Genomic DNA, 20,644 nt, shown 5'->3' on the forward strand with positions numbered 1-20,644 from the left:
TATGCGGTGAATGGGGTTGTTGGTTGGGATGAGATTGATGGTCAATGGGGTCGGTTTCCTGGGACAGGAGAGGATGGGTGGTGGGTAGGGGGTGATGGTTGATGGGGATGATGAATGGGGCTTGTCTGTTGGGATGATGTTGTGCTATAGTGGGGGATGTGGTGATATATGGGAACGGGGGAGGGGAGATGTGTGAGGGGGTTGATGAAGGTAAATGCACGTCTATCTTCCCGGACGGACGTGGTCCAGATTGGGGCCAAGAGACAGAGGATGCGAGATTTCAGCATTATATATACGACAATAAATAACAGCGGACAACAAAGGAGTCCGCATTGATGCATGAGAGACGTGCGTCTGAACCCATCAGTGCCTCATCTCCACCTCCAATATCCAGCAAGAAAGACAAATGCACAGATATCCCCACGCATTCTCCCCGCATCATACCACCACAAAAGGCACCACGCATCACCAAACTCCAAACCCCAACCTCCTCCCCCCCCAACCCCACACATAGCGCTTATCCCACCCTCCACCCGCGTCGTTTGCCCCCTCCCCCCGCGCGTCAACGAAACGCTTCACGCCCCAGCCAGCCACACAAGCAAACGAAACCAACAAACCTCCCCCCCCAAAAAGGGTAATCACATGACAAGCTTTGCCCTCTGGACGTCCTGCACATCAGCCACTCCTGAGAGCGAATGCAGAAAAGCACGGGACAAGAGGGCCGAATACGCTCGTATGAAAAATGAAAATAAAACGAATTTCAAATACCATCTAAAAAAACACCATGACGAAAGGGCGAGACCACAGTAGAATTATACACCAACAACAACAAATACCTGCATCCTTCTGCACGCACCTGCTTGCAGCGCACAGCCTCGTCCAAAATAGCCCCCCCCCACCCCCAGAGTGCCAGTCCTAAAAAACGGTCCCTAAAAAACGGGTATGGGAAGTAAGGGGGTGGCCAAGACCAAGCGCGAACCAAAGAAAAAGGGATATCACGTGACTACCCCAACCCAACCACAACCACAACTACACACCAGTCCCGAAACAGAGAATGGTCCCGGCAGGGGGAGGCACCTGCTAACATTCCACGGGAAAAGATGTGGGAGATCTGGGGGCAGGGGGCGTTGGGCACGCGCTATTTTGCTGGATTATATGGAAGGGGGGGGAATGGTGTGGCGGTGGAGGGGGGATTTGTAAGATGAGATCCTACTGTTGAGGCTGCGCTGTGATGGCAGGGGGGGTGATATGACAGTTTCAAGTGGGGGCGAATAAGGGTGCGTCGCTGCGGGAGATCTAATGGCGGTTGATGTGGGGGGATGACAACCAAGAAATCGCACCGGTGTGAGGCCGTCGAATGGGCTGGGATGTTGCGGAGTTTGGGGCGGGGATTTGGCATTCACGGCGCTGTCTGTCGGTGGGAGAGAGAGAGGGAAGGGCTGTTTGCGATCGATGGTTGTGGTGGCTATGACCAGAGCGGCGAGATGGGGGATTTGTAAGAGAGGATCCTTTGTTCCTGGTGGTAAGGTTGTGATGTGATGGGTTGAGATGGCTGTTTTTAGAGGGTGCTGGGGTGATAGGACCGAGCTGTACAAAGAATGATGTGAGAGCTAGGATGAGAGCGTGAGGGATGGTGTGGCGGAGATGGGGGAGAAAGAGGCAAGCCACAAAAACAAAAACGACGAGAGTGAATGTGAAGTGAATTTGACAAGTTGAGATGGGAGGAGAATGAAAAGGCGCGTCTAGAGGCAGCAGCAGCTACTCACCTTATGAATATACCGTCTGATGCGCAATTAATGCCATGTTCACCCTGCACCATAGTGAGACAGACGTCCAAACAACCGTAGGAAACCATGCATCTAAGCGCAGAAGACGCTACTGCAGCCAGCCGCGCGCGAATCTCTCACCTCAAATGCAGGTCCCACCCTGTCCCTGTCCATCTCCCAGGGCGGCCGCGCGGGCAGATGGGCCTGAAGCCGGCATTGCGCCGGTAGGGATGGCAAATCAGAGGGAGTGTGCGGGCGTGCGAGATGGGCGTCCACGAAAGCGGGCGCAGGGTCCGAAAACGATCGTGAGGTGGAATGCGGCTGGGTTGAGCGTTGTCGTCTGATAGGTCGTTTGGGGGGATGCAATCGAGACTCTCGCTACCGCTGAGATTGCCGAGACAGAGACACGTTGTGACTGATAATAACCTTGCTAGTTGGGGACAGGTCCGTAGGCGAAACTGTCTTTGAGATTCATGTACTCTAGTTAATTACTTACATGAACAAGTGGGGAAGGATTGCCGGGGTCATGTTTCTGTTTCTGGCGTTTCTGAATCCCAACTGATATAGGCTCCGGAGTTTGGTGGTTCCCTATAGCTAGCCCGGCACCCCCGATTATCTTTGATCTTTCACCTTTGGATCTTAAAGAATACAACCCAGTAGCCACTTGTTTCACATCTGGTCGAAATGTCAGATAGGACAACCACGATTCCTCCGACACCTCCATCGTCAAACGCCGCAGATATCCAAGATGGTTTTGGCCATCTGATACAGCATAACTCCTCCTTCCATCATCAATCGAACTCATTTGAGGGAGGAGGGAGTCAGATGTCGCCAGCTGGATCGCCAGAACAAGGCTTGGATGACACGCTCTATAGCGACGGCGGATACCACCAATACAGCAACGACCAAGAGATCTACCAACATGGCCTGTCGCCAAACAACATTGCAGTTGGACCTGGATATGTAGGTTCAAGTTCCATTACACTTCGGGCCCCGCCCTGACAGCGAACAGGAAGATTTGCAGTTGCAGTATGACATGAAGCAAGAGAACTCTCGCTATGCGCCGGTGCCAGATGATGCACAACTCGTAAGCAACCTGGGTCTGACCCAGAACCTAGCTGACCATCTTAGTACGGATATGGGAGCCATGAAGCCTCTCCAGCGCCATCGGCAATGTCTCCTCCACCAAACGTGAGGCGCACCAGAAGTGGACAGGCTATTAACCGAGCGATCCAACAGCTGAAGCCATCGCCAAAGCCGATTGCTCGGGCGACATCGCCAAAGCCAAAGGCCAAGAAGGTCAAGAAGGAGAAGAAAGTCAAGGCGGAGAATAAAATCGCCAGATTGGAACAGCCACTGAGCGTACTGACGAGGGAGTGGACACACGTGCCAGTAGTGGATATTGACGCGTACGTGAACCGATCAGCAGAGATCAGGCGGCAGGAAGTTGAGGAGGGGAAGAACCCGGGAAAAGTCAAGAGACCGATGAACTCTTTTATGTTGTACCGGAAAGCATACCAAAACCGAACGAAGAACTGGTGTCTGCAAAACAACCACCAAGTCGTCTCCCAAGTATGTGGCGACAGTTGGCCGCTGGAGCCAGACGATGTCCGCGCACAATTCAACGAATGGGCTAGAATCGAGCGACAGAACCACCAAAATGCCCACCCAGGATACAAGTTCTCGCCCGCGAAAGCCGGGACAGCCAAGGCGCCGAAGAGAAAGGCCTCGGTGTCGGATGAAGAATCAGGGCTCGAGGAATTCGATTGGAAGGACGGTCGCAGCAACGCCAAGGGGCCGAAGCGCCAGAGATTGACCCCCAAACCAAGTCACACTCCTCCTGCAAAATTCCAAAATCAGCCGTACTATGGATTCGATATCGATTCGAGAGGCAGTAGCATGGAGCCGGGGATGGGTAGCAATTTTCCAAGTTCAGCGTACCACGCATCCAACCCAGGAAGGCACGTGCCAGAGCCGTACAGGTCGAATATCCCCGACGGACAGTACTGGCAGCAAGAGGTCGTGCCGAACATGCAAAACCCTAATATCCATGATGTGATGTTGAGAAGGACAAGGGGCCCTGGCATGAATGCTGCACCGCATCCAGGCTACCAGCAAGAGTATTACCCACCCAATGGCGCCATGAATGGCGGAATTCCTCAGCATTCCTTCAATGAACACAATGGAGCCATGAATGGTGGAACCCCTCAGCATTCCTTTAATGGATACCAAGACGAGCCAGAGAACAAGATTGACCCTTCGCTCATGGGCCATGACCAGCCCTATGACGACTTATACAGCGCCGATGATAATGAAGTATTCTTGGATAATAACGCGTTCATGTTCAACCAACAATACTATCAGCAACCACTCGGAATCGCTGATGGAGGCCAGCAGCAGCAGCAGCTAGCAATTGTCGACGGAAATCAGCAACCTCTGCAGCAATCACTGGAAATAGTCACAGATGGAGTGAAACAGGAGTACCCAGAGTACCCTGATTATCCAGGATCGCAAACTGGTATTCCTGATACACCAATCCTAAACCAGCAGCTGGATGATCCGAACAGCCAAGACGTGTGGCATATTGTCGATAGCTTGGATACCGGAGACGAGTTCAATAAGTGGATGGGCCCAGAATTGGGGCAAGAAAACTGATGTGAATATTTTGATTGTTTAAGCGGGAGGAATCATGATGGCGTCTTTATTATTGGGAAAACACTCTGGAACTATCGTGGCGTCTTCATCATTTGGGAGGACACTCTGGAACTACCAAAGCGCCGTCTTTATTCTTGGGCGGGGGGACTGAAACTGTCAAGGCGTCTTTATTGTCGGGTAGGAGACACTTAAACCATGAAGGCGTCTTCATTATTGGGAAGAATGCACTGGAACTAAAGGCGTCTTCATTATTGGGGAGGGCGCACTGAAACTATCAACGCGTCCTTATTATTGGGAGGATCCACTGGAATCACTGAAGCGTCTTTACTATGGGGGAGGATTCACTGGAACCATCGAAGCGTCTTCATTTTTGGGATGGTCTGATTTGATACTCCATAGACGGGCGACTTGGAATGATCATCGCGGTTTCGGCGACGCGTAGATAGGGTGTTTGTAAATGGTTTTGTAAAGCCAATTGAAAGAAATATGAAATGATACTCTTAAAATTGCATCTGTGAGACGCTGCACTTGCATGAGAAACTAGAAATCAATTTCCAGTTATGAATCTCCAGTATCCATCATTTGGGCAATGGCTTTGGAGGGCCTCGGCTCACTGAGAACAATGAAGATTGTTTATGAATAACCCCCTTTAATAAAATATGAAACCGTAGTTAACCACTTTAAGTTCCCATTCTTCATCGAGTATTGCGGGTTGCTTAATGATGCTCTCGGGAAGAATGTTGGCGGGAATGTCGTTGGAACAGAGTCTTTGTGGAGAAAGCGCGATTGGCGCATCCAAGCGACGCGCTTGGACGTGACGTGTTGTACTACAGCCCCTCACCCTTCAACCACAAGCTCGACAAACCTGCCCCATATCTGCTCAAATGTATGGCGACCTGGGCAACAAGCTCGTAAGTCTACATGAAGCATTGGCGGTACCTGAACTCTCCTAACAAACCACAAGGCCCAGCACGCCAAGCGCACTCAAGGCCTCGCCAACCTGCCGCCGTACCAGACCGAGACAGTTCGCGCTGTTACCCGTGAAGCTCGCGAGTTACACAAAGACATTGAAACGATCACGCAGTCTCTCAATGGATCCTTCACGCCGTCGGAGGACCCGGCTACGGCCTGCACGCTGCTCGTCAACCACCTATTCATGAGACGAAATAAGCGCTGTTTGCTTGCGTACCATAGGGTCAGGACTGATAAGCTAGAGGAGTTGGTCTGGAGCGGCGAGGATATTCTTGATGCGCCAGTTCAACAACAGAAGGCCCAGGAGAGCTACAACAGCAGGATTCAAAGCGGAAATGCGGCCGGTGGGGAAGTGGGCAATGGAGAAAGCAACAAGCATAACCTCAGCCCCGAGGAAGAGGAGTATGTCAGAAAATACAGCGAGCTTTTGTCATCATACACGGGGCAGTGGACGGATGTCGACTTGGCAGGCAGTTTGGAGCCGCCGAGGGACTTGTTCATAGATGTGAGGGTCCTGAAGGATGCAGGAGAGATACAGACGGAATACGGGTAAGATATAGCTTCCATTGTGGCAGCCAAGCTGGTCCTGTTGACACAAGCGACTAACATGATATCCAGGTCGATAACTCTGACCAAGAATAGCCAGTTCTATGTTCGACAAGGCGATGTGGAGCGACTCATCGCTCAAGGATATCTCCAAAAGCTCAGCTAAACCAAACCTTGGATGCAATATCATGATCACAGTCACGCTGTAGTCGAGCAAACCGAAGGAGTCTTCGACGGGACGCTCTGCTCTATGGATGTCACTCGCTGAATATCTCCGGGCGACAGCCTGGTTATAGTCGCGGTTCAGTCGAGCAATCCGAATGAATCTTCTGGGAGACGCTCCTCTCCGAGTGTCACTCTTTGGAGTCCCCGGGCTGCGGCTAAAGACTCCCGTTGCATTTACTCAGCCAAGTTGGACTTCGGATGACGACAAGAGTCCTCTCTCAATGTGTCCGAGGATAGATGGTGGGGTTTACCAGAGTCAAGGCGTCAGGAGAAAGAGCTTAAAATCCTCAATTGTTGGTGTGATATCTTTCAGTCAGCCACCGTGGCGGAAATATACTGGATCGAAGACACGTCCCTTCAACACGCTCGTGGATTTGGTAGCATCGTGGATTCATGGCAATTGGCATTTGGTTCTATCTGTATAATATGCATGGTTCTACAAACACGTGGCCATGGGCCACAATTTCCGCACGAGGCTGATATCGATGCCACTCCCTTTGAACGGTGATAATATTCTAAGTGAACAAATCGATATTTTTGCATCAGGATAAAATATGCAAAGTATCCAATTTAAGCTAAATTGTACCCTGACAGTTGGGGTCCATGCCAGCCCAATCATTCGCATTGGCTACCATGACGTAGTGCAGGTTATTTGAGACATTCCATAGCCTTGCATCCTCGTGAGAACTACGAACATTCATTTATCGGATTTACTACCAAATAATCCCCTCATATATAGAAAATAGAATCTATAGAGCAATAAAAGTGAGAGCAGTCTTGGACCCTTTAATATCGCCACTTTCCCAAACCCCTTAGCGCCAGTAACCATGGAACGGGAGCTAGCTACGTAAGAAATCTTGTCACTTATCTCCCACACGGACCCCGCCTTGCTCTAGACCTCGAAGACCCGCTTATTGAGCGACACGGCTATCATTCGTGCCATGGGTATAGATAGAGCTTGCTCTGCTGGATAGTGCTTGATTTCGTGCGACGGCATCTGCGAGCGCCACCGTTGGAATGTCGCTGCCAGCGTCCGAAAGACTCGCGCCATCGAGGAGGCAGAGGGCATTGTCTGCCGCGACGACCGCACAGAACCTCCTCTGGCCAGTCCAATTAAGCAGTAGCCATGGAGATTCCAGTGCTCGGCCATCGCCGGGATTGTCTGCTCGTACTGGAGAGCCATCAGATCCCATTGGCATGCCAGCAAGTCCGTCGAATGTGTACAGCCAAAGGGAACCGACAAGATCTTTCTTCCACAGTTCATTCCGTGGACAGCCAGGTCAGTATACTCCAGGCGCATAGGTCGCATTGTGCATTGCTGACGCCGCATTTCTACAGCACCCCATGATAGCCAGCAATATGCCCGCGATGTTCGAGAAGACACAGCGGAGCTTGCTTCGTATGCGCTCTCGGAGCAATCTCGCTCGATGATGGGCAGTTCGCCTCGACGAAGCTCATCGACGCATTCAAATATTGGATCAAATTTAGATGCGTGGGGAGATGTAGACGATGACAGCGCCACACCACACGTATCCCATGGTCCTACAAAACCATCAGTTATTGAGGAATTGTCGGAACCAGGAACTCCAATGCATGAGGGTCAGCCGTATAGGTCCCCGGGAACTTCTGTATTGGCAGATATGCTACGGAGGGCCTCTACGGCTGCATCTCCACCGGATGGTTATATTGATTCTGGTGAAGGAGATACTGCAGAGGATACAGGTGATGAAGAGGCCCTGATATCTGGCCAAGGAAAGAATTCGGCACCTGGTGGAGCGGACGCCACGGAGCATACCCCATTACTTCGCCAGGTGTCACAAGGACAGAGCCAACGGCCAAATTATCTCAGTGGAGGTCATGACTTGGAGGCACAGCCAGTTCGAAGGAATAAATCCTGGCCCAAAGTCAACAAGATACTCTCGAAGCAGCTGAGGAGAGGGCACCATGCAGCACGATTAGTTTCAAGTCCCGAGAAGTGGGATAAGAAGGTCATATGGCAGAAGTCAGTTGTTGAGCCAGCAGGGTACATCCCAGCCGTTGTTCTAGGAGCGCTGCTCAATGTTCTTGATGCCCTCTCGTACGGCATGATTCTCTTCCCTCTCGGGGAGCCGCTGTTTGAGAAGCTAGGCCCTGCAGGCATATCGATGTTTTACGTTTCCTGCATAGTATCGCAACTCGTATTCTCGTTCGGCGGTAGTATTTTCAAAGGAGGCGTCGGCTCCGAGATGATTGAAGTTGTGCCGTTCTTTCATAAGATGGCCTTCACTATCCTGGCGACTGTTGGGGAGGACAATCCCAAAGCTGTCATCTCAACCACCATCACTTCATATGCCATAAGCTCTATCCTTACTGGGCTAGTGTTCTTTCTGATGGGAGTCTGTCGCTTTGGATATATCGTCGGCTTTATCCCCCGCCATATCCTGATCGGATGCATCGGTGGTGTCGGTTGGTTCTTGATTGCCACGGGGCTGGAAGTTACGGCTCGCCTCGAGGGCAATCTCGAGTACAACTGGAAAACATTACACAAATTAATCCAGTTCGACACGGTGTTTCAGTGGGTAACACCACTAGTGTTAGGTTTGTTTCTGTACCGCTCTTCAAAGATATTTACTGGCAAATACTATCTTCCGACATTTATATTATTAATACCCGCCATTTTCTACTTTTTTGTATTTGCATTACCACAGTTGGATATACCTCAGTTGAGAGAAGATGGGTGGATTTTTGACGCACCAGATGCGGATGAACCGTGGTGGTATTTCTATACTTTATATGGTATGCTCTAGCTCCCAGATTTGCTTTAGGATACACTAACCTATATAGATTTCAAGCTTGTCCACTGGGGCGCGGTTGCTGAAAACATACCTGCAATGTTTGCCTTGACATTCTTCGGTGTCCTACATGTCCCTATCAATATCCCGGCCCTTGCCTTCAATATTGGAGAAGATCATTTGGATCTTGACAGAGAGCTTGTGGCCCATGGCATCTCCAATGCGCTATCTGGATTTGCAGGGAGCATCCAGAATTACCTGGTCTACACAAACAGTGTGCTTTTCATCAAGTCCGGAGGAAACAGCAGAGTTGCCGGCTTCATTCTTGCCGTTGCAACTTTTGGGGTCCTTCTGGCCGGGCCAGGGCTCATCGGGTACATTCCCGTGATGATGGTCGGGGTCCTCATCTTCGTGCTCGGATTCGAGCTAGTGTTCGAGGCTGTCTGGGACCCAAGGAAGAAGCTCAAGCCACTTGAATACCTAACAGTCATTGCCATCGTATTGGTCATGGGAACTTATGACTTCGTTGTCGGCATATTTGTTGGTATCGCACTGGCATTCGTCAGCTTAGTCGTGCAAACTTCGCGTGTACCAGCAGTACGGGCATCTTATTCAGGAGAGATTGCCGGCTCGACAGTTCGTAGGAACCCCATCCAGCATGACTACCTGCGCCAGGTCGGAAGACAAATCCATGTTACGAAGCTTGCTGGATATCTGTTTTTTGGAACTATTGTTGACGTTGAGGCGAGGATAAGGAGTCTGATCAAAGAGGAGGCGTTCAACCATCGCCCAATTCGCTATCTAATATTCGATTTGTGGCATGTCACTGGCATAGATTACTCCGCGGCCGAGGCGTTCAATCGCTTGAACAGAATCTTTAGCCAGAAGGGTGTTACTATTGTCATGAGTGGCGTCTCCTCAGAAAGCCCAATTGGCCTGAGCCTTCGGAATGTTGGACTTGGTGAGGGGGGAAACGAGGTGACCCTACTTCCAGACCTCAACTCCGCACTTGAAAGCTGCGAGAATGGGCTTTTAAAGGCTCTCTACCACAACAAGGATGAAAGGAATGCGCAGCATGCTCGTAGCGCGAGCGCCTTGTCAAGGGATGTCAATGCACGGCGCCTTTCTACAACATCTTCTCATCAGCCGTTTCCCACTCTACTTGGCTCCCCGCGCGGCAACCACTTAGTCGTTGCAGCTACCAAGTCTCTGGAGACGGAGCATGAAAACTCCACACACAAATGGCAGAATTTCAAGGAGCCTCTCCGTCTGATCCTCCAAACCTTCCAGGGACTGACTGATAAAAACGAGGACTTCTGGTTCCGCGCCGTGCCCTACTTTACTCGCAAAGAGTACGCAGCGGGCACGACGCTTTTCCGTCGCGAGCAACCTGCAGACGGTTTCTACCTCCTGGAAGATGGTATACTGAGGGCAGACTACGACCTACCCCAGGGACGATACTTTGAAAGCATCGTCGCGGGGACGACCTGTGGCGAGCTACCTTTCTTCTCCGAAACAGAGAGGACGGCGACGGTGATTGCAGAGCGAGATTGTGTCGTGTGGCTGATGGACCGGGGGCAATGGGAGGAGCTGCAAGAGAAGGATAAGGATGTGGCACAGGAGCTTCTACGGATCACACTGAAGATGACCACAGAGAGGATGAGTGCTATTACAAGCTATGTGCTCACTACGGCTGGATAGCCGCACATATTGTAGCTGGCACGATGGTTGTATATTTTGATATTTATGGTGTATATGAAGGGTAGCATTTTGTAATTGGAGCTAGCACATAGCATTTCGGGAGAGCGAGTGAGAGCTTCCTGCCGCGCTGCGGACGTATACCAAGCTATAACGAAGGCATTTATTTGATATTAGAGGACTTCAGGTGAATCGGCTGAAGGCGAGTAGTGACAGTTTAACGAGTCGGAATACTCCCTCCCAGGTCCACCAAGATATTCCCGAAGCTCCAGCACGTGGAAAGAGCATCGAACCCCTGAAGCTTGGTGCGGGGGACGGGTCATTCGTACCTACTATATTTTCAGGCTGAATAGGGTTTGGGTCGTCTATCGAAGCCATGGAATGTTCCCTGACTTTAGCCTCAAGACGCCTCATTCGACAACAACTCGAGTACTCCGCACCTGCTTAATTGCCGTGCATCTACAAGTGCTTTCTCATAGATGAAGTGCAATTTCTCTCTTCACTCCACGATGCCAAGCTGACTACTGGCGTTCTCGTCTCTTCGGCGCCGGTTCTCCGCAACAGCGGCAGAGCAGGAAGTACACTGGTACAAGCGGATAATTACCCCAGACTTTCGGCAGTCTCCCTGTCTTGTTGCATGTCAGTTTGGTCTTTATCCAGGACCTTCCGGATCAACAGAAACCCCTCCTCTTCCGGTCCCCTCGCTTTGGCCCTGTCTATCTACCAGCTTCGAAGGGCAAGGTGGAAGCCAAGGATGCCGCTACGGCTGCGTATGAGATATTCACAGCTAAGATCGGCATTTCCAACCATAACCCCCAAGGTTTACCCCAAGATTTGTTGGCTAGCACAGCTGGTAAATATGCCAACCCGTGCATTGATATGGCTAGAATACGCTCGTAAATTACCCGGCATATAACCAATCCGTCGATATTGCATCAGAGACCTTTTCTCCTCACTTGCTCCATTACGCTATATCACCAATTTCCACAAAGATGCAAGGTACCATGATTGCGTGCACATCACCCTGGCCCGGCTGGATGGCAAGTTCAATTTAAGTAGACCAGGATTTCCTCTTTTTTCGTTCCTTTTCAGTCATCCAGTTGCTCATCAGTTTCTTCCTGCTTCTCGTGGACTTGAGATATCCTCACAGCTGTCAAGATGAAGTTTCAAGCATCGACACTCGCGGCCTTCGTTGCCATTCCCGCCGTATCCGCAACACTTGGGTGGCCGTGGATATCCCCCCCGAATGGAATTGGACATGGCGGCAAGAACAGTGACAACGATCTGCTTCATACTCTAGCCGTGAAGGCAGGGAAGAAGTATTTCGGCACTGCGACCGACAACGGCGAGTTGAACAACAAGGACTACACCAAGATCCTGAACAACAAGAAGCAGTTCGGACAGCTTACTCCTTCCAATGGACAAAAGGTAAGGCCCCCAAGCCAAATCCATATGCCAATTGGCCGACCAAATGTGCCCGAGCTGACATGATATCAGTGGATGTACATTGAGCCAGAGCAAAACGTCTTCAACTTCACCAACGGAGAAGTTGTAGGCAACCTGGCCAAGAAGAACCACCAGATTCTCCGCTGCCACACCCTAGTCTGGCACAGCCAGCTTCCCGAATGGGTTGAGTTCGGCAACTGGACCAAGGAGACTCTCTCCGCCGTGGTGGTCAACCACATTACCAAGGTCCTCACCCAGTGGAAGGGCAAGTGCTACGCCTGGGATGTCATAAACGAGGCCTTCAACGACGACGGTACCTTCCGCGAGACCGTCTTCTACAACGTCATCGGCGAGGACTACTTCGCGCTCGCCTTCAAGACTGCCGCCAAGATTGACCCGTCGACGAAGCTTTACATCAACGACTACAACCTCGAGGCTCGCAGCGACAAGACCAGAGCCGTCCAGAAACTCGTCCGCAGCCTCAAGAAGCAGAAGGTCAAGATTGATGGTGTCGGCGCGCAGGCCCATTTGATCGTCGGCTCCACCCCCTCGCGCGAGGCGCAAATCCAGAACCTCCAGGACTTCGTGGCTACCGGCGTCGAGGTTGCGCAGACCGAGCTTGATATCCGCCTTGCGCTCCCCGCCAACGCCACCAACCTGGCACAGCAGAGCATTGACTACGAGAACACCGTCGCTGCCTGCGTCGCCGTGAAGGGATGCGTCGGAACCACCATTTGGGATTTCTACGACCCATACAGTTGGGTTCCAAGTGTGTTTGCGGGCGAGGGAGCGGCGACGCTGTACTTTGAGGACTTCACCAAGCACCCGGCTTACTGGGGTGTTGTTAAGGCGCTGGCAAGTGGAGGAAAGCACCCCCACTGGCCTTGGCCATTCAACAACTAAAGGGGAGGAAAGGTTAATTAGGGGGACTCTTAATATAAGAAGATAATATAACCCCAACATGGAATCTATAATCATGTACACTGCTTTGATCTGGCCGCGTGAACATAACATGTGGTATAAATACTTACGCTATATAGTATATGACACAATGGTTTATATATATACAGATACAAGGCATACAATGAAACCTCAATATAAGGATACTTCTGGCGCAGGATATGGATTTTCATATCCAAAACTCCTTGTGTAAAGTTTCCGTAACCATTAATCCACATCGCCGGATATCCTGATCTACAGGACCTCGTCTCGAGATCTTACTGTATTTGCTACCCTCGAGCCATCATCTCCAAGCTGGAAGTCCAAAGACCCCACTTACATCTTACTCGGCATCCTCATACCTCCATCAAGTCTCAACACCGTGCCGTTCAGCATGACGTTCTCAACAGCATGCTTAACCAGCGCCGAAAACTCCTCTGGCTGACCCTCCCTCTTCGGGAACTCCATAACCCTCTCCAAGCTCCCCCTGACCTTATCACTCATCACAGCCGTCATGTTTGACCTGAACAAGCTGGGCGCAATAGTCACAGCACGCACTCCGTAACGGGCGAGGTCGCGGGTAAGCGGCAGTGTCAGGGAAGCAATGGCACCCTTGGAGGCAGCGTAGGCGACCTGGCCGGGCTGGCCTTCAAAGGCCGCGGACGAGGCGACCATGATCAGGACGCCGCGCTCGCCCTCAGGGCCAACGGGGGGGACGGTGGTGAGATGTGGGAGGGTTTGGCGGATCAGGTCGATCGTGCCGCGGACGTTGACGTTCATGACGAAGTCGAAGTCGTCGAGAGAGAAGGGGTTGCCGTTCCTGTCGATGATCTGGGGGGATGACAGTTAGTGGCTGCCTCGTGCGGGTGAGGGATTGTGGGAATGGTTACCTTCGCGGGAGAAGAGACACCAGCAGCGGCAACAACGCCTCCGAGCTCATAGCCGGTCTCCTTGATCCATGCCAGCGAGCCCTTGACGGCTGCGGCAATGGACTCAGTCTCAAGGACGTTGGCGTGGAAGAACTTTGTGGATTTGGGGTATTCGGCAATGAGGGTAGCCGCGAGCTCCTCGTTCATGTCGAGGACAGCGACATTGCCGCCGGCCTTGACAAGGTCGACGACGCAGGAGCGGCCAAGACCTGATGCGCTGTGGAGTGTTAGACAAGGCTGACGTTTCTCATGAGAGAGGTGCGCGTGATAGACTTACCCGCCGCTAATGAGGAATGTTCTGCCTTGGATCTTCATATTTGCAATCTTGAAAAATGTATATTCAAGAAACTAAAAGGAAGATGAGAACTTCCATTGGAAAAAGTCTCATATACCCCCCCAAACTCCCCCAGAAGTCGATGGGCGGGAACTGCCTCGGTCCCCATTTCCACAATCACTAATCCCCATTAAGCCTAGCCCGCCCGTGACAGCCTTCTATCAACGCCAACCACCAGGCGATAAGGTATCTCGGAGAAGGACATCGCGGCTCTCACCACCGTCACCACAACGCACACAGTACCGATTTAACATCCGTACGCCATCCCTCTCGTGCAGCGAAGCTCACGATCCATCCCACGATGGTGCGCCAACGCCGTTCCTCCGCCGCGAGCGAGGACTCCGGCCACACGGCAAGGGACCAGGTGCGTGCTCTCCCTTCCTACCCCCTGGCAACCCACTTACAGACCCCGCAGGAGCTCGGAAGCATGTACGATTACCTTGCGAAGATTGTTCTGCTCGGCCCCAGCGGCAGTGGGAAGTGCGTTTACTCCTCTCCCCCCTTATCGCACGACTTGATCGCTAACCCACCACCAGATCATGCCTCCTCCACCGCTTCATCAAAAACGAATGGCGCTCCCTCTCCTCCCAAACCATCGGCGTCGAGTTCGCCAGCAAAATAATTCGTATCGGCACCGGCTCGAGGATGAAGCGTATAAAGCTGCAACTCTGGGATACCGCTGGCACAGAACGCTTCCGCTCCGTCTCGCGTTCGTACTACCGCGGTGCCGCGGGCGCGATCCTAGTGTACGACATCACGTCTGCGGCAACATTTGCGGCACTTCCGCCATTCCTGGCTGATGCAAGGGCACTGGCGTCGCCACGGCTGACAACGCTGTTGGTGGGGAATAAAGAGGATTTGGCGGGTGGGGGAGGTGGAGAGTCGTTATTGGATTCGGCGGTTCCTGTGGCGCCCAGCTCGGCGAGTGCGAGGAGCGAGAGGAGTGGGTGGAGTGAGAGGAGTGATGGGCTTCCGGGGGGTAGCGTGAGGGGGCTTGGGGCGAGGTTACAGGCTTCTGAGGCGCCGGAGGGGAGGGAGGTTGGGGGGGAGGAGGCGAGTCGGTGGGCGAGCAAATCGGAAATACCAGTGGCGGTCGAGGTGAGCGCGTTGAGTGGGGAGGGGGTGGATGAAGTGTTCCATCGGCTGGCGAGGATGATTTTGACGAAAATCGAGTTGGGGGAGATTGACCCGGATGATCCGCTCAGTGGGATACAGTATGGTGATATGGGAGGCGGAGGCGGATGGGAGGACGGGGCGAGTATCAAGAGTGGTGCTGGCGGTGAGAGGAGAAGAGGGGGCCTGAGGGAATGGGAGGATGTGTTTACATTGAGTGGACGGGCGAGGCGGAGGGGGAGATGTTGTTGATAAGGTGGGCTGCACATATTGCTTGGGGTGCGGGCACATACAGAAAGAGGCAAAGAGAGGGTTATGGCGCTGAGCGCCGGGTGTTCGTTTCAGCGGGCGCTGACGTTACATTGGCTAGAATACGTAATGCATAATGGGGAGTGGGCGCGTGGCGCCGTGGAGGAAGGGTAAACAGTCGGATCAATTCACATATCGATAGGAAGGTAGCCCACAGCGCAGTTTGCAATGATTGCAACTCTTCGTTTGTCTGCTACATATGATGACTTCGACCGTGAGAAGGAAGTTTTAATTAACTTGCCCCGTCTTTGCATCTGGATGTTGCAGCATATGCCTTCGATAATTATCGGGTCTTGAAAAGCCCTGCTTTATTCCACCCAAGGAGAATTTGCAGGAAGGGTACGGACAGTAGAACCGATGAGCGTCTGGCACAGAATCTTGATGCCTTTCTTTGATATGTCGCTCAAGGTCCTTCTTGTACCGGAAGCCCTTGTTGTCACACTGTGGTGCGGTGCATTTAAACGGCAGAGTATGAGATTTCTGGTGGGTGCTAGATTAAGGTGCCTCGTTAGTAGATATAAACAGAAGAATTACAACTGAGAATATTTACTTTAACTTGTGAAGCTTATCAAAACTATTGCGGCAGGAATTGCATGTATATGGTGGGGTAGGTGGCCCTTGTGATGCTTGAAGGCTCCCAAGGGGCTGCTGCACAATTGCCCTTGGGGCGGAATCACCCGATGACGACGATGTGAATCCCTCTTGTAAAGAGTTAGGCTCTGCGGCGTCATTTTGAATTGAAGGTGTAGAGGTGTGATTGTTAAAGGTTTGTGTTTCTTGCGCAAACACGGGACTTTCAGGCGGAACGTGGAATCTTTTATCCAACCGGCGTGGGTCAATAGTACGATGTAGATGTTGTTCTTCGACGTTTGCTGGACTAGAACTGTAGACTGAGTTTTGTATCTGCCTAAAAGAGCTGGGTCTCCTCTGTAATGTGCAGAGGAAACCCTGCGAGAAAAATAAATAGATGGCCCAAAGCCTAAAGAATAAATGAGTGACTGCGGTAAGTTTTCAAAAGAGTGATGACTAGCACACCCGCTTTGATGTGCAGTGAAGAAGAAAGAGAATATTTTTGAGGTTCGGGGATTTCACTTATATATGGTGTATCAGTGGTGTCCCCTCATGTTGATTGGTTCTTACCGTTGGTAGGCCTCAAATTTAGCTTGTTATACCTTGCACCGTCATATGTTACTATTGGGTGGTTGGAAATGGTAGGCCTCAAACTTAGTTTTTGTAGAGTGGCATATTGCTATACTGCTCGTATTGCTTGGCTAAAGGATAGTAGGCCTCAATTCTAGTTTGTTGTAGAGTGCCATACTACGGCTCGGGTTACTTGTCTGAGATAGTAGGCCTCAAAAATGCATCATTCCCTTCCTGTTACTGGTTTTACTCATGCACATATTCATAATGTGACTGACGCGACTCAAGATCTGCTATGCAACAGACTGTTTGATTCAATATTTGCCATATGATCCTCGATCCAACTAGTTGCGGGATTCTAATTAGATGTCGCCTTTCTCAGCATCAGAATATCTATATATCCTCGACCTGTCCTCCTTTCCCATTGTGATACTTTCTAAAAGTCCGAAATACAGCCCACTTCTTCGTTATCTTCCCAGCCTTGCCGTGGCCCATCACAGTACATTATGACGGCAGTATTTTGCTGTCCTTCGGGCCCTAAGCCTTACCGTCCACAGATCCTCAGTCACGAACCAAAATTCGAGGCATTTCTTCGCTGGATGCCGGCAGCTCAAGAGGCATCCACAGATGGGACCACTGAGGGCAAAAGAATCCTATCCGATGACAGCTCCACATATGCCATCCAAGTGGTTCGGCAAGTCAACTATGGCCCACTTGAGTCCAAGCGATACTTCGTTTCTGGAGATGGCGGAAGAGGAACAAATTTCTGCGAAATCACAGAGGGAGATTTGATTGAGGCTAATTTCGAGAAGCTGAATGCGTGAGTGTCTGTGGTTCCTGTCGTCGCCCAGCTTACTAACTGACGGCTGTGATAACTAGATATAAGAATTTCAAATGCGACAGCCACAATAAATTCTTCGAATTCAACATCTACCAGAAGAATCCAGTGAACAAACACCATTGGCGTGCCAACATCGCCCGCCCAGCAGGAGATATTGACATCTAGTCCCGCTAGGTTTGGGTCCTGCGGTTGAAGTTACATTTCGTTATGCGGGGCTGAATACTACATGGGCTGTCCTTAGTAGTGTAGTTATCTTTCTTCTATAAGAAAGCTTGGGAAAACTTCTCTCTTGCCGATAGGTGAGATTGGGCTATAAGAGGAAAGGGCTTCGTTGAAAATAATCAGTCATTACATTTTAAGAAAATCACATTTATTTCCTCTCCAACAAATATTTTTCAAGACGCTCAATTTTATCATTTCACACTCCATACATTATCCCAAACATAAAAAAACACCTCCTACGCCAAACACACAGACCACCACACTACACTACACCCCGCCAGTAACCCATTTGAACTTAACCAAGCGTATCCGTCTTCTTCGCCGTCTCCTCAATCTTACGAATAGTATCCAGCACCGAAACGTGCTCCGGGATCTCCACTGGTGCCGCTGGTTCGGCAGTCTCCTCTGGCTTCGCAGCCTCAGCATCCGCAGGTGCCTCAGTGGAGACAGGAGCGGACTCCTCAGCCACTGGTGCGGACTCAGCCACTTCTGGTACTGCCTCAGCCTTCTCCTCGACGACAGCTGGTGCGGACCCCTCAGCTGCAGGTGCTGCAGCTGCCTCAGTGGTCGCACCAGCCCTTGCGACATCGACGACTGGCTCGGAGGTCTCGGTGGCCTCATCAACCTTTGCGGCTTCGACGACTGGCTCAGTCTCAGTGGCGACGGATTTGGTGGTCTCCTCAGCTGGTGCAGCAGCCTCGACTGGTGCGGCGGACTCGGCCTTCTCGGCCTCAGGTGCAGCAGCAGCCTCCTCTGACTTCTCAGCCACGGCTTCTTCGGCAACAGCAGCGGCGGCAGGAGCCTCAACCTCCTCCTTCTTCTCCTCTCCCTTCGCCAAAGCCTTCTCATCTCCCTCGTGATTTGGGCCCCTAATCAACACCTTAATTCCCCTCCCCTTGAGCACATCCTCGAATGCCTGCTCAGCATCCTTGAATGGCACTTCCCTGCTCACCAAGCTCTTAACATCCAGCGATCCACTCGCCACCAACTGCACGGCCAGCTTGTAGTCCCCGCTGCCGTAACGGAAGCTTCCCCTCATCGTAATCTCCTTGGTGCACAACGCCATGATAGGGAAGGTGATATCCGGCTTCCCCATTCCTCCCTGGACGTACACACCCCCACGGCGCACGACGTGGATGCTAGACTGGATACTCGGCTCAGCGCCACTGGCATCGATGACACAATCAGCGCCCTCACCGAGGTCAGCAGCCTTAATGAGGTTATCGGCGTTCACCTCAGCAGCAACGCGCTGCGGCATGAACGTGTGCGTAGCCGCGTAGCCCTTTGCGAAATCGAGACGATCCTGCTGGATATCCACGCTGACGACTTTGGTGGCGCCGAAGGCCTTCGCGACGGCGCAGCAGAGGAGACCGACTGGGCCAGCGCCCATGACGACGACGGAGGCGCCGGGGGAGATCTGGGCTTGCTTTGTGATGTGGACTGCGACTGCGAGAGGCTCAATCAGGGCGCCCTCCTGGAGGGAGACCTGGTCGGGGAGCTTGTAGCAGAAGTCCTCGGGAGCGGCGTAGAAGCCAGTGAGGGTTCCGTCGTACGGCGGGGTAGCGGCAAAGCGCATATCGGGGCAGAGGTTGTAGTGGCCGCTCAGGCAGGGCTCGCAGTGGCGGCAAGGGGTTCCGGGCTCAATGGCAACGCGGTCGCCGAGTTTGAGGGTGGTGACGCCGGATCCGATGGCGGCGACTGTCCCTGAGGATTCGTGGCCGAGGCACATGGGGGATTTGAGGACGAACGGGCCGATGGAGCCATGTTGCCAGTAGTGCACGTCGGAGCCGCAGATGCCAGTGAAGGCGATGGCGACGAGGACGGAGCGGGGGTCGGTGAGGGTGGGGATTGGGCGCTCTTCATAGGAGACATTGAGGGTAGAGTTTAGGATGAAGGAGAGGTTCTGGGGGGGTGTTAGAAGGGGCGTTGGAGCGGGGGATGGGGAATTGGGGCGTACGCTTTTTCCTTCGGTGAGAGAAGTCATTTTGACGGTTCTTGTCGTTTTTTCTGGCGTGTGCTTCGTGGTGGTCGTCGCGATTGAGTTGTGAGAAATTCAATGCAGTGCTATGCTATCACAATGGCAGTCGCGTCGTACCTTTCAAATGTCGTAGTCGTACCTTGCCAATGACGCAGTAGAGAACAAGCGCGCACCAAACTTGCAATTGAAAGATGATCGATGATCTCAGCACGCCCAACGCTCTTATATACGCAAGAAGCTATAGAATACAAGCGGCAGCAACAGGAAACGGTGAATGAAGAAAAGGAAGGAGGAGGAGGAGGAGGTAGTAGAAGAAGCAATAACTCCCCTCCCCCCCCTCATCCCCGATATTCCCCCGCCGTCCCCAACAAAACCAGGACCCCTAAGTCGATGAGACAGCATGAAAAAGTTGCTCACATCAGCTGCCCCTCCTCCTCCGTCGTTAGTTGTATTGTACCCATCCATCCATCCATCCCATCACCCCCCACCGCCATTCGCACGCGCCTCTCGAGCTTTCCAAGGTGCTGTACACTTCTCCATGTAGTAAAGAAGCTATGACATCCCACAATAGCAGCACCATCACTCACCCCCCACCAACGTACCCACCTCTAATGCGACGCTACCTCGCACCCTCCGCCGATCTAGCGCCATTGGAAGAATTACCCTTCCACTAATTCGACTTTAACCGGCCGCCCTAGGTGATACGACATGGAATTGTGTTTTGGCTTTTATCAGGGCTGCCGTTCCAACGACCAACCAA

The 20,644-nt window shown here is 52.0% G+C and overlaps 8 protein-coding genes across 8 annotated transcripts; 6 read left to right on the plus strand and 2 right to left on the minus strand.

The window, feature by feature from the left end:
* Positions 1-2,450: 2,450 nt before the first annotated feature.
* Positions 2,451-4,421, plus strand: VE01_00096 (uncharacterized protein; the record flags this gene model as incomplete). Its single annotated transcript, XM_018269629.1, has 3 exons — positions 2,451-2,729; positions 2,779-2,853; positions 2,898-4,421. The coding sequence occupies 3 exons, from the start codon at positions 2,451-2,453 to the stop codon at positions 4,419-4,421; spliced, it is 1,878 nt and encodes a 625-aa protein (XP_018135287.1).
* Positions 4,422-5,263: 842 nt separating this feature from the next.
* On the plus strand, positions 5,264-6,936 carry PSF1 (DNA replication protein psf1). Its single transcript, XM_018269630.2, has 3 exons — positions 5,264-5,332; positions 5,386-5,942; positions 6,012-6,936. The coding sequence occupies exons 1-3, from the start codon at positions 5,306-5,308 to the stop codon at positions 6,103-6,105; spliced, it is 678 nt and encodes a 225-aa protein (XP_018135288.1). The 5' UTR covers positions 5,264-5,305; the 3' UTR covers positions 6,106-6,936.
* Positions 6,937-7,181: 245 nt separating this feature from the next.
* Positions 7,182-10,636, plus strand: VE01_00098 (uncharacterized protein; the record flags this gene model as incomplete). Its single annotated transcript, XM_018269631.1, has 4 exons — positions 7,182-7,443; positions 7,503-8,722; positions 8,852-8,939; positions 8,988-10,636. The coding sequence occupies 4 exons, from the start codon at positions 7,182-7,184 to the stop codon at positions 10,634-10,636; spliced, it is 3,219 nt and encodes a 1,072-aa protein (XP_018135285.1).
* Positions 10,637-11,791: 1,155 nt separating this feature from the next.
* VE01_00099 (uncharacterized protein) lies at positions 11,792-12,982 on the plus strand (the record flags this gene model as incomplete). The annotated part of the gene is made up of 2 exons (XM_018269632.1): positions 11,792-12,061; positions 12,131-12,982. 2 exons carry the CDS (start codon positions 11,792-11,794, stop codon positions 12,980-12,982), a joined length of 1,122 nt encoding a protein of 373 aa, XP_018135286.1.
* Positions 12,983-13,070: 88 nt separating this feature from the next.
* VE01_00100 (uncharacterized protein) lies at positions 13,071-14,320 on the minus strand. Its single transcript, XM_018269633.2, has 3 exons — positions 14,225-14,320; positions 13,909-14,164; positions 13,071-13,849 (listed from the first exon to the last, which is right to left on the minus strand). Exons 1-3 carry the CDS (start codon positions 14,260-14,262, stop codon positions 13,355-13,357), a joined length of 789 nt encoding a protein of 262 aa, XP_018135387.1. The 5' UTR covers positions 14,263-14,320; the 3' UTR covers positions 13,071-13,354.
* Positions 14,321-14,456: 136 nt separating this feature from the next.
* Positions 14,457-16,204, plus strand: VE01_00101 (uncharacterized protein). Its single transcript, XM_018269634.2, has 3 exons — positions 14,457-14,645; positions 14,697-14,761; positions 14,818-16,204. The coding sequence occupies exons 1-3, from the start codon at positions 14,583-14,585 to the stop codon at positions 15,644-15,646; spliced, it is 957 nt and encodes a 318-aa protein (XP_018135537.1). The 5' UTR covers positions 14,457-14,582; the 3' UTR covers positions 15,647-16,204.
* A 1,145-nt stretch (positions 16,205-17,349) lies between these two features.
* On the plus strand, positions 17,350-17,988 carry VE01_00102 (uncharacterized protein; the record flags this gene model as incomplete). Its single annotated transcript, XM_018269635.2, has 2 exons — positions 17,350-17,663; positions 17,723-17,988. 2 exons carry the CDS (start codon positions 17,350-17,352, stop codon positions 17,847-17,849), a joined length of 441 nt encoding a protein of 146 aa, XP_018135538.1. The 3' UTR covers positions 17,850-17,988.
* Positions 17,989-18,201: 213 nt separating this feature from the next.
* VE01_00103 (uncharacterized protein) lies at positions 18,202-19,890 on the minus strand (the record flags this gene model as incomplete). Its single annotated transcript, XM_018269636.1, has 2 exons — positions 18,202-19,809; positions 19,864-19,890. The coding sequence occupies 2 exons, from the start codon at positions 19,888-19,890 to the stop codon at positions 18,202-18,204; spliced, it is 1,635 nt and encodes a 544-aa protein (XP_018135539.1).
* Between the last annotated feature and the right edge of the window lie 754 nt (positions 19,891-20,644).

Source organism: Pseudogymnoascus verrucosus (genome assembly GCF_001662655.1).
Source record: "Pseudogymnoascus verrucosus strain UAMH 10579 unplaced genomic scaffold scaffold_1, whole genome shotgun sequence".
Lineage (NCBI taxonomy): Eukaryota > Fungi > Ascomycota > Leotiomycetes > Thelebolales > Thelebolaceae > Pseudogymnoascus > Pseudogymnoascus verrucosus.